At 42.4% G+C, this 13,248-nt stretch overlaps 1 protein-coding gene and 1 pseudogene across 1 annotated transcript; one reads left to right on the plus strand and one right to left on the minus strand.

Moving 5' to 3' along the window:
- Positions 1-5,498: 5,498 nt before the first annotated feature.
- Positions 5,499-11,702, minus strand: LOC147447583 (UDP-glycosyltransferase 85A7-like; annotated as a pseudogene).
- Positions 7,636-7,860, plus strand: LOC147447584 (uncharacterized). The gene has a single exon (XM_086524363.1). The coding sequence runs from the start codon at positions 7,636-7,638 to the stop codon at positions 7,858-7,860; it is 225 nt and encodes a 74-aa protein (XP_086380489.1).
- Positions 11,703-13,248: the final 1,546 nt, after the last annotated feature.

Here is a 13,248-nt window from a genome sequence, read left to right on the forward strand (position 1 = left end):
CTCTTAGTTTAAGCATGACACTAACTTCTACATGTTGTCTTTTGTTATGATGTAGGAAAAGACTCATGGTGACTACATGTGTGAAACTTTGATGTGCACCTATGAACTCAATCCTCCCAAAAATGACATGCTCATGGGGTTGGGAGGTCTAAATCCATTAGTATGAACTTCAATGGTAATCTTAGTTTGAATGACCCATTTTCTTTGATGGTGGGTTTTTGAGTTGATCTAATTACCAATTTTTAGGACAAGGGGCTTCAAACTAGCTTCTGCAGCATCCCTTTACACAATGGAACTATCCTTGAGGTGGTAGAAGCCACATTGGATGAGGTGAAAAAAGGCCCATTAATGGCAACAAAGTACAATAGAGTTGTTGTTGGAGTGGAAGAAGTCACAAATGCAAAGGTGAAAAAGCCAAGTTATGTGATGAGTGTCAAATTCCAAATTACTTGTATTAAGTATTAAATCTAAAAGCTTTAACATACCTAATAAGCTCTTCTAATTGAAAATATTTTCTTGGCAAATGTGTAGCATGAGGCAAGATTGGATGAAACTACTTCCACCCATGTCATAATGGACTACGAGGACAAAATTGTGTTGGGGTTAGAGAATGCAAACACAAGGATATGAAGAAAAGTGTCATTGTTTCGTCATTGCTTTTGGAATTGTGATGCTTTATGGGATACATTACCACTCCATTGTTTGAAATTGTGGATCCTCCATGTGCTATAGCCTTGTGAATATTCTTATCAAAGGGAAAAGAAAATAAAGTTTTCAAGTATCAACAAGATGATGGTATGTTCTTTAATTTGAGACAAGGTATAGGTATATCTAAGAATGATTTTGAGAATTAGGATATTTTAGGTGAATCTAAGAGAAAGATATCACATCTTATGAGCTCTTAGGCTAAATGCTTTTGCATCTCTTTTTTAGGCATTTGATGGGCATGGCTCTACAAATCAAAATGCCTCTAAAAAGAGAAAGGTATATTTTATCCACTCATTTCAAAGCTTATGCAAAATGGTTTAAGTTTGTTATTATCTCTATGTATCACATTTTTACTTGCTCCTTTATTTGTTAATTTGTAGATCTTTGATGACCTAACAAACAACCATTTCACTAGTCGCAAGGTACGTGGGGTGCGGGCTTTACCTTATGCTTTACATATATTTGTTTATGAAAAAATAGACAATAATGTTGTAGGCCACTCTACTCAAAAGAGTATTGAATGTGCTAACTATTCTTACATAATTTTGAAAAGAAATTACCTACAACAAGGTTCTCTAGGCCTTTAAAGACTCCTTCTAGGTTCAAGGATATGTTAATGGAGAATGTAAGCACATTTTAAGTTCTAGTACGTGCTTATGATTGATATGGTATTTCTTCTTGTTTTATCAAACTTTCAAATGTTCTACATGAATAGGTTGATCAAAGCCACATGAGTTCACTTGCAGAAAAGACAATTAAGAAGAGTAATAACGACACTTGCACTTTGAGCAAGGTATAAATGTAGGTTCATATGATTTCTTATCCATGAGAGGTTTGCAAGATCATGAATTTTTTCTCTCTTCTAAACTTTTTGGTTATTTATAGTTATTGGCAACCACAAAGGAGATGAAAAATAAAGAATTGATCACGATTGCAATGAAGGAGATGGGTCAACATGACATGGATGAGATTTTTGGAAATTTATGAAAAGCCGTCCAAGAGGCGCGTAGATCTAACAAGTCTTTCTTCAAAGATTTCCCCGTGAACATGGATCAATCTGTTCTTTTGCAATACTACGTAGCTTGGATTCGGTATAGTGGTTCTTCTCATTGCATATGAAAGAAACGGGACAATTGTCTTGATCTTGTTAAGTTGCTTCTTTTTCTATCCATTGTAGTTTAGGTTCAAAGGTGATGTACTTTTGGTTTGTTAGACATACCCTTTGCTCAATATTTCAAGCACATTGCATTCTTATATAATATGCCCTCTAACTTAAGCATGATATCTCTTTTCCAAATATTCACAAACAAAGTGAGTATAAACTTAGTTTTAAAACGTAAAAAGTGTAAGTGTTGTTTGGTTTCCTAAGTCCGCACCAAAAATTTTCTAATCTTTTCATGCCAACTATTCATGCATAGTATCATAGACTTACATGCCATTGGCTCTTGTTTAGGACTCATGTTATGCCAGTTCAAGTAAAAAAAGGATAAACCATTTCCCTCTATGAAGATTGATAATAACATTGAAAGGATAAACCATTTCCCTCTATGAAGATTGATAATAACATTTGCATCTTGCATAAATAAATATGTTTGTCAAGTGTGACCTAATTATGTCTCATAGTAATGATTAAATTATCTTCGATCATATAGTCTTTAGGTTTCTTTTTGAAGACATAGGTCTTTTGCATACAAGCATTTTAAGAAGCATATCTAGGTCCGTGCATTTTCATGATGACAATCTTGGTCTCACTTCTACACCCTCGGTTGCAAGTATAGTTCTTGGTAATTGGTAGCTTGTGCCATGGCCTTTTTGATAATTTAACAGTGGAGGGTCCTTGGGGAGGGATAATTAAGAGAGGACTTAGAAAGGAAATCTCTCTCTCTCTCTCTCTCTCTCTCTCTCTCTCTCTCATTTGAGCCGTTGTTCATTTTAACCTTGTTGTCAATGGCCAATTGTGACTTCAAGAAATTTGGAATAAACTTTTCATCTTCACTAAGTACATAATGTTTTCCTTTCAAGCACAAACAATTGGGTCATTATATAAGTCTCTAGTTTCATCGTAGATTATGTTTGTAAGCTTGCCATCAACCTCTTTTTTTAGAAGAAAAAAATTATAGCTATAGGCAAAAACAAAAACAAACATTGATTACACAAAGGCCAAAGGAACTTTCTAGACAAGAAAATGATAAGCCTTTGGCACAAGCAATCCTTGCGTATTCTTAAGTGCTATATTTCAAATTAGTGCAAGGGTCTATAAGAACTAGAGGCACGATAAGTTTTCTACCCTCTAGTAATGAATAGGAAAATGAACCACCTTTAATGTAGGAATTAAGTGAATTCTAATATGTGAACTTCCACATGTTTGTATACTTTCTAAAAAATGCATAAATATGGGGAATTTAAACCAAATTCTTTCCTCACTCAATCTCTTGGGCTGGTGCCAGTGGGCATATGTCTCCTCCATGCACATATTTTGCTCCGTGTCACTTTTTGTGACGGTGGTAGTGGGTATGTGCCTCCTTTGTCTATGTTTTTTGTGTGCAGTGGCAGAGGCGGCAATCTTCAAGGCAAAGGCAAAGAGCCACCTTTGTGTGCCGCCTCACTAAGGCAATGTATGTATGATGTGCACTCTGTGCATGAGTCTTGGAGTGTAGTACCATAACTATTCATATATATCGTTGGAAGATAGGCTTGGTAGTAGCTGCTATGGGAAGTAGCTTGATAGCACTAAGGCTCTTGCTTTCAACCATGGACATTGTGTGGTATGTAGAGCTAGCCAATACAACTTTAGCTCGGGCACTCAACTTAAATAGGGACGGGCGCATAGGAAGTATGAAAAATCTTGGTGGCTATGAGCAAGGGAGGGAAAGTACACAATATATACCACAAGAGCACACATTCCATGAGTGCAGGAGCTATGCAGGCCAATGTTTCTTTTGTAGTCAATAGACCAAATCGTCTCTCTTTTTCTCCCACTGCTGCTATCTCTCTGTGCATCTTGTATTTATGTTGAGACTCAAGGAAGGGTCTTGCAGGGGAGAGAAGCGATCCAGAGAGGTGGGGGGGGGGGGGGGGGGGGGGATCAGGGAGTATGTTGGTAAGCTGCACAAAGGGTGGATTGGAGGCAATAAAATTCCAAGGAATCTTTGACTAAATAAAGTTTCATTTCCGATAAGGAAACTTATCCTCCACATTTCTAAGGTGGAAAAAGTGGAGCCAATTTTATCCCTTGTGGTAAAACTCATGGGTGTCCTGCACTCCTCGTTAGCACCAACTCAGATCGTCAGATACTTCTTCTTTCATAATGTATGGCAGACAAGGAACCTCCGTGTTTTTGAAGTAGGATTTGAGGTGGCAAGCTTCGCAGAAATTATACAAGAAAGCAAAGTGCTAATATAGGCACTCGGGCGCAAACATCATTTGGAGGATTAGTCTAGGACTACTTGTGCCTTTTTGTCAGCAGATGGAATGCCTAGGATGGGGACAAACCTTGGCCATCGGTAAACAAAAGATCTCAGAATGACAAGAGTATGGACCTTGTGTATCAAGGATGTAGAGGCGGGGTGGTAGGAGTGGCTACCCTGATAGCCGTTGTAATTATAATCCCTGGATGTTGTCATGGCTTAACATGAGCATGACAAAACCTTGTAATTTTTTGGGCTACTCAATATAATCCACTCACAATTGTGAGTTTTGCTCTTTTTTTTTTGAAGTGTCATTTTTCCCACTTGGACAATTTTTTCCCTCGTGGGAAAACTCATGGGTGTCCTTTTTCCCACTTGGAGAACTCAATGTTCCCTGCATTTTTCCCATTGGGAAAAGTTTGTCTCTTTTCCCTTAACAAAGTGGAACATGGGTAAAACTTTCCCATGAGTGAAAAAATTCCCTTGTTTGAGTTGCAATCTAAACCATTTTTCCCTTCATGTTTCCCGGTCAATAGTGGGATAGAAGTTGTGAAAAAGCTTCCTTTCCACAAATGGGAATACACTAAAAGTTTCTTGTGACACACGCTTTGAGGCATGACATGATGTGTGTGTGTGTGTGTGTGTGTGTGTGTGTGTGTGTGTGTGTGTGTGAGAGAGAGAGAGAGAGAGCGAGCTACGGTCGTCGTTGGCAACACTAACAATAAAAAAGTCTAAATTAAAGAATCTTTGTAAGATAATTAAAAGAAATTATCATTTTTAAACAGTTGGTACCCCGAATGGATAATATAATTTTATATTAAAACACAATAAAAATTCTATGTGATTGCCGACACATATTTAACCTTACTATCCATCATCTCCCCTTACCTTAGCAGGCCTTCGTGCCTCCTCACCTTGTTTAACAAGGAAAGGAAAATGGCCAGACAAGGGCAGTGGGTGACATGGACGTGAGCAATAGCGTGCACCTATTCCAAAGAATAGACACTATATCTTTACACTATTCCAGAGTCAAGAACACAGAAGATTATACAGAGCCTCAACAACAACTGCTTTGGCCATGTCACCCACCTTCGTTGAAGCATTCCGCAAATCCATGCCAGCTTTTTTGCCATGGAACAAGTCACCAACCACTCTAGCAATCTCTTCTTTGGCAACGCTGCCATCTGCACTGTGTTGCAACCCCATGCCAATGTTCCAATGTTCCGCCATGAGACGACGATTGAGGCGTTCTGCGACATGAGGCCAGCATATCATCGGCACACTACCCAGCGCCATGTTCTCAAGAAAGGAGTTCCAACCGCCATGCGTGAAGAAACCAACTATGGAGGGGTGTGTGAGTATTTGGAGATGACCAAGTGATGATCAAGCCCCTGTCTTTTGTCCTCTATCTAAAGCCATTTGGAAGAGCACTTTCAAGCGGGGCATCGACGACAGAGTTTAGACGGACAACCCACAGAAAGGGTTGTTCACTGGCCTCCAAGCCTAGTGCAACCTCTTGAAAATGGAGGAGAGAAAGGGAGGCAACACTACCAAAGGAGACATAGATGACACTGGAGGGAGGGTGGGAGTCCAGCCATTGCAAACAATGGTCATCCTCAACTGGCCAGTAATTAACATCCAAGCGAGATGGGCGGCCGCACGAGCTGAGCAGGACGAGAGGGCCAACCGCGAACACTGGCTTGTGGAATCTCAATGCAGCTATGGCATATGACTCGAGCTCTTCAAAGGGATTAATGATGAGAGCAAACGCATCATGGAGCTTCTCGACAATGTTTGACGCAAATATGAAGTGGAAATGTGTAGCAATGAAGGTAAAAGACATGGGGAACTCTTCTGGTAACAACTCTGGTGCGCCGGCTATGCCCTTCACGGAGTGCTGCGACAGCGGAGTATCATTGTCACCATCTGCAAAAGGGGGTTATATGAGAGAGAGAGAGAGAGCGAGAGAGAGAGAGAGAGAGAGAGAGAGAGAGAAAGAGAGAGAGAGAGAGAGAGAGAGAGAGAGAGAGAGAGAGAGAGAGAGAGAGGGTCCTAATCTCCATATCCATTGAATCTAGATACAGATGCGTGTGTATGTATGAGAGAGAGAAAGAGAGAGAGAGAGAAGCGAACTTTTGCGAAAGGGTAACACTGTGAGAACTTAGAGATTAACTTAAATGTGATTAATATCACTATTAATTAATATGCTAATGTCAAGACATAAGAGAGTGCAAGATAGAAATAGAGCAATGACAATAGATTGCACTTGAATGGAGAGTGAAGACCTTGTTGCAAATGAGGGTAGCTAGTGAGATTTATATACAAGTTGAGGGAGTGAGGATTATCCATCACATGTGAATTATAGGTTGGTGGGAATAGACACATGTTGAGACTTACATAGGTGGAAGGGGTCCATGTGGGAATTAGGTGTAAAGACTTTGGGTATAGAGGTAGGTGGAAAGAAGTCCACTCTTAATAAAGTAATAGGTTACTTTTACATCCCCCCTAAAGGGTGGACTTCTCGTTGTAACGCATTGGAATTGACGAACAAAGAGCTTTGTGAAGTAGACATATCGTAGATACACGCTATCCCCCCTCAATGAGAAGTTCATCCAGTAGGAATCAAACTAAAATTACAATATGAGGCGTGAGAGATGCAGTCAATTTCTTGCAGAAGCATGTACTCTGATGTGCCAAGAAGAGGAATGTCATCCACAAAGAGGCCTAAGATAGCCATGCCTTTAGAGGTCTTCCATATGTAGATATTGTAGTCTGCCATAAGACGTCCCCAGCCACATTTGAGCAAGTACTGTTGCATGCAGATGTACCACTCTCGTGCAAACTCTTTTAAGCCATAAATGGGCTTATGCAATTTACATACATAATCACGGTGGTGAGGGTCTTCAAAATGAGGAGGTTGTAGCATATAGATGAGCTCTTGGAGCAAGCCATGTAAGAAGGCAGTTTTTATATCAAGATGATGTAAAAGAAGATTAAACTTAGCAGCAAGTGCAATAAGAAGCCGAAATGCAGTCATACCCAGTACTAGCGAATAGGTGTCGAAGTAATCCACACCTTGTTGTTGAGTGAAGCCGCGAGCGACAAGGCGTGCCTTGTAGCGATCAACTGAGCCGTTGGGGTGGTATTTCTTCTTTAATAGCCATTTACAAGAGACAAGTTATGATTCTTAGGAGGTGGCACAAGCTCCCAAGTGTTAGCTTCTTTGAGGGCTTGGAGTTCATCCAATATGGCGGCATGCCACTCCTTGCTCTCGCTAGAAGCGAGGGCATCAAGAACAGAGAGGGGAAGGGCATCTTCAAGAGGCTCTGGTGGATGTTCAAAAATCATTTCATCACTGAGGACAGCAGAGAAATTGGTGGCTTCATAGATATCACAAAGAGAGCGGGTGCGACCATGCAAGCTAGAGGCGGCTTGGTCCAAGTGTATAGCCGAAGTGTGTTTCGATGGCAAGGTGGCAGAAGTAGATCTATGAGGCTCGACTTCGTCGACATCTGCTAGGATGGGAGTAAATGGCAAGGTTTCGTGGGAGTTGTGGAAAAAAGATGGCAATTGTGAAGGTGAGACCGGTAGCGAAGGTGATGGGAGCTCACGAGGTGGAGCACCGAGTGTCTATGGTGTGATAGAAGTAGCGGCAGTCGGGATGGACGGTGTTGGTGATGGTGTCAACTGTGAGGAGATGGGTGCAAGAGGTGGTGCAGGAGTGTTGACGATTGGCTGTGCATGAGAATGCGAGACACGAGGAGGTGGATGGGCGATGAGGAAAGGTCTTTGGATGGTGAAGGGAGACTCAAGATTGTGCATAGAAGGGTGGGAAATTTGCATGGGTGTGTGTGTGGGTGAGGCCGTCAACAAAGATTGATGAGAAGAGTGGACTAGTGATGAGAATGTAGGGTGCAATGGTGAAGAAGATTTTCCTGAGATGATGAATTCTTCATCAAAGACGACGGTGCGGGCAAAGATGAACTTGTGATGGTCTGGGATATAGAGGCGGTATGACTTGATGCCAAAGCGATCACCATAGCCGACAAAAGTTGTGTGTTGAGCACGTGGTGATAGTTTTGATAAAGGTTGCGTCACAAGTGGATATGCAATGCTTCCAAAGATGTGAAGGTGGCCAAGATGAGGTTGGTGACCGTGCCAGAGGGTGTAGAATGTAGTAGTAGGATTGCAGGTGGATGGAATGCGGTTTTGAATGTAGCATGCAGTGGCGGGTAACTTCTTCCCAATAGGTGTCTGGGAGGCTAGCTTGGAGAAGCATGGCACGAGCAGCTTCAAATAGCGTGCGATTCTTGCGCTCGGTATGACCGTTTTGTTGTGGGTGGTCAGTAATGGAGAATTCATGTCGAATACCAGCAGAACCCGAGGGATTCACCATGAAAAATTTACTGCACCATGTAAGTGCAGGGGAGGGGGTTTTTTTTACAAGTTACATAAGCGTATAAGTTAGGGGCAGGCCCCCAATAATTTCTCTCCCAAGCTTAAAGATAAGGGAGGGGGGTATCATACTAAAAGGGGGGGGGGGGGGGGACTGACCCGGGTTGATTACTTATAACGATTGGTCCCGGTGTACACTAGAACTTGGATGAATTATGGGAAAGTTTTTTATCAGGTCACACAATAAATTTTGCATCAAGCCGGTCATAGATAAGGGCTCATTTGGAGCAGGTCAAGGGTTGATTTATACCAACTTTGGATGGGTCAAAATTGGACAAGTAGCCAGAGTGTAGGTTGATCGGGCACATAATTTGAAAGTCAAACTAAGACACATTGAGGGTACATCTAGTTATCAACAAAAGTGGTTCCTTAGTATGTTGCCAGTCACTATGTTACACACTCTTTTACTAGCTTTACTCAGTTAGATCATGTGAGACCTAAATTTTATATGTAAGATAGGGGTATGATAGTTTTCTTTATTGATTCTCATATAAGCGTAGAAAGGGGGGTCATATTCCCTAATATGAGTCGTATATAGGGGTTTTATCAAAGTTGTCTGCTCGCAGGTGGCGTCCCGTTTTGTATATAGAGTGAATCCCCCGGGCAGCAGAAAGACATAGATCTTTGAATGCATGAGAAGTGTATTCCCCACCATGATCTGTGCGGAGAGTTTTAATGTGGCAACCATGTTTAGTCTCAACTAATGCCTTGAATGTGCAAAAATGAGAGAAGGTTGAGGATTTCTCAGCCATATAGTAAGTAGTTGTGTATTTTGAGAAATCATCTATAAAAGTAAGCATATACTTATTGCCAATGAGGGAGTTGACGGGCAATGGGCCACAAACATCTGAGTGGATGAGGTCGAGAGATGCAGTGGCTCGTGATGATGAAGTGGGGAATGGGACATGATGTGCTGTAGCAAGAATGCATCCCTCACAAAGTGTGATGTGAGTGAGGTGCTTGGGAAGACCTAGTGCAAGTTGGCGATGAGTGAGTTGGTGCAAAACATGTTGAGAAATATGTGCTAGCCTATAATTTCATTTGAGTGTGTTTTCTTATGTTTTTATGGATGATGTAGATGCATGTGCAGGCGATGAGTCACCCAATGGATAAAGACGCCCAGTTTTGGGGACCAAAAGTGTGACATACTGACCATCTTTGTTTAGTGCCGAAATGTGGCAGCCTTCTCGCATGAATTTGATGATGATGCCGTTGTCGGTTAGCTCGCTGACAGAGATGAGATTTTTCTTGAGACCAAGGACATAATATACGTGAGAAATAGTGGTATGTAGGCCATTAGGTAGGTTAATGACAGCATCTCCATAGGCTTTGGCGAGCTGGATGTTGTTATCACCGAGGCATACTTCTAGAGGGTGTTCTAGATAAGTGATGTTGGATAGCCAATGTAGGTGATATGTCATATGATGGGTGGCACCCGTATCAAGTAGCCAGATATTGGGATATGAAGTAGCTATAGTGGTGTCATATAGTTGCAAAGGATAAGATGGGCTATCATAAGTAGATATGTCAGCATAATGAGCTTGACCATAAATAAAAGGAGATGGTTGGCCATGGTGTGTCCCCCCTTGAGGGTAAGAAGGATATAGGTTAGGGTGAGAGATAGGACAATTACCTTTATTGCGTGGTTGCCGGCAGTCCTTTGTGAGGTGTCCAAAGCGATGACAGTTGGCGAATTGCTTTGAATTTTGGTGATTGTGGTGGCTTTGAAATTGCGACTTTCTTCCAGAATTATTGTGTTGTCGAGGAGGGCCCGAATGTTGAGGCTTCTTGCCGTTGGAAGGGCGTGAGTTTCTTGTCATAGTGACAAGTGTTGTGGACTTCTGCGAGCTGCTAGTGTGGTCGCGAAGCGTTTCCTCCTGATGGATCTTGGCTACAAGATTTTGTAGCTGCAAGTTAGCCGTGATGGCTTGTGTAGTGATAAAGGCTCTCCATGATGCAGGTAGAGAAGCCAATAAGAGCATACTTTGAAGCTCTTCAGGGATGGAAATCCCTGAGATAAGTACTTCATCTAGAAGTATTTGCCACGTCTCCAAAAACTTGGAGGATGACTGACCCTCTTGCATGGTAGTGTTTACCAATTTCTTGATCAGGGAAACTTGGTAGACGAGGTCAGTGTGCTCATAGTTCTTCTTGAAGAACTTCCAAATAGCGCTAGCAGTAGTTAGCTTTTTCACCATTTGGACTTGCCGATCTTGGCAATGGAGAATGAGCTCCATCTTGGCACTATTGTTTCTTCTATGCCAAGTATTATAGGTGTCGATGAAGTATGTTGAATCTTTGTCTTCGGGATCTTCGGGATGGTCAAGTTGCTCTTCGACTCCTGATGTGACATCCCAAAGTCGCAGCTGCGTGAGGTAGAGTTCCATCCGAATCTTCCACACTTGGTAGTTAGTGCCGTTAAGCTTGTCAATAATGTAGTGGGGCTTGTAGGTGGATGCGGAAGATGAAGAAGCTAACTCGGCCATCTTTCAAGGTTCCGGATTCCTTGAAAAGAATGGAGAGTGAGGCTTCGAGTGTGGGCTAGAGAGATGGAATACTCTTAGCGCTAATTAGAAAAATTAATCTTAAGCTCTATCGCTCTGATACCATGTGAGAACTTAGAGATTAACTTAAATGTGATTAATATCACTATTAATTAATATGCTAATGTCAAGACATAAGAGAGTGCAAGATAGAAATAGAGCAATGACAATAGATTGCACTTGAATGGAGAGTGAAGACCTTGTTGCAAATGAGGGCAGCTAGTGGGATTTATATACAAGTAGAGGGAGTGAGGATTATTTATCACATGTGAATTATAGGTTGGTGGGAATAGACACATGTTGAGAGTTACATAGGTGGAAGACTTTGGGTATAGAGGTAGGTGGAAAGAAGTCCACACTTAATAAAGTAATACGTTACTTTTACAAACACCCCTGCACGGATGAGGGATGGAACATGGTAAAAAAGGGCGCCCACGTTGGTGTTGTTGGTGAGAAAGCAGACGCAGGGGATAGAGAGAGAGTGGGCGATGGTGGGCGCCCAAGTCATGAAGGCATCATAGACGAGGGCGGACACCTGATCGTGCAGACGCCGGAGAAGGTCGACGAAGGAGGCCTCCATGTTGATCATAGAATCCACAGAGTCCCTGAAGCCGGAGCCTTGGGAGCGCTCGGGAGGCAAGTTGTCAGGCACCCCTATCACCTTCAGATTTGGAAGAGCCCCTCCCTCGACTTTACATGCCGTGTTCTCGAACACCACAAACGTTACCTCTACACCCCTGCTGGCCAGCTTCCTGCTTAGCTACATCATAGGGTTGATGTGGCCCTGCTGCGCAAACGGCAGGACCACTATCATGTGTATTCGATTCTCCCCCATGACTGGGTGAGGCTCAGGAAGGGACCGAAGCTTTATCCCCGCGTGGGTGCCGATCGAAGAATATTTTGCACATTTTCCAGCGCTGCTAAGAGTACTTTCCCATAGACCCTCTAAAGACGCCTTTCGAGGGCCCTTAAATCAAGTCAAGTGTGCCCATACCCACTTCTTCTATTTCATAAGGCTGTGATCACATGAGGCATAGCTATCCCCGATGGGTAATTGCTCCTTGCCTATGGTCACACGATGGTGCAGTTACGTGCAATTGAAAAATTCATCTCCACTGTACATCTGCTCTACGGGCATCTGCAGGTTGTTGAGCTTGGGAGGAAGTAGACCACCGACAAAGGGGACCCATCATCACATAACGATTGGCACAATGTTGACATGTCAACCTTTCAACAACGCTTCCACAAAGATTCCATGAAGATTTCTCAAATATTCTCTAAAGATTCCAAATAAAGATGTTGATGAAGTGATGAAGACGAAGATGGATGCTGTAATGTGAAGATACAAGCTCATGGACATCATCGGATATCCCGTTATTATTATTTTGAGCCATTACGGCCACTTTTGTAATGTTTGCGGGAACTTCATATTTGGAGTCGACAATTGTATTTTGGTCACAGATGCTTGTTGGATGAGCGAAGCCAGCTCATAGTGTTGTAATTAAGCTCTAAAGAAGCCTAGGGAAAAATCAGGTCATTTTGGTCGGACATTAGGTTCTCTAAGGCTTAGTATATAAGCCAAAACCTAAAGCTTTGTAAGGAGACTTCTAATAATCTGATCTTCTGTGTCGTTGGGAGACTGCGAGAGAGTGAGAGAGTGTGTGTGTGCGCTACAGGAGCTACGGTGGTCGGAATCGCAAACGGAGAGCAGCAGTGTGTTGCCCACGAGGAGAGCTACGCGTTGATGCTTACATCACGCACGTTCGTCTGTGTTTTGGCAGATTCACCCGCGAGCTACTTTTCGAGTTTTGGTGAGTAACTGTTGTCCGTTTTTTCATTTCAGCATATCCACGCGATCAAACCGAGTAGAGCTACACATTAGGCACTTTAGTTTTCGGAAACGTCGACCTGCAGAAACTAGCCAGACATCCTACGCATTTTCTGCATGGAGGGTATTGGGTAGGTCTTTTTGGTCACGGACCTTAGGGAGAGTGGCCTATTGGTTTTGATAGGATATCCCTCAAGTTTCGTAACGTTTCGAGAACGTCTAATGGGCTTTTGGCTTACGGTAGCATCATAGGAGACTCTCACATTCACAAAACCGATGGCATGTAGATTTGATATCTCTGTAGGAA

Source organism: Adiantum capillus-veneris, chromosome 11, assembly GCF_014529385.1.
Source record: "Adiantum capillus-veneris isolate H3 chromosome 11, ASM1452938v2, whole genome shotgun sequence".
Taxonomy (NCBI): domain Eukaryota; kingdom Viridiplantae; phylum Streptophyta; class Polypodiopsida; order Polypodiales; family Pteridaceae; genus Adiantum; species Adiantum capillus-veneris.

What these genes read in the sequence shown, in the direction of transcription:
- LOC147447584 (XM_086524363.1), top strand. Translation starts at nt 7,636, where the DNA reads ATGGGAGTAAATGGCAAGGTTTCGTGGGAGTTGTGGAAAAAAGATGGC.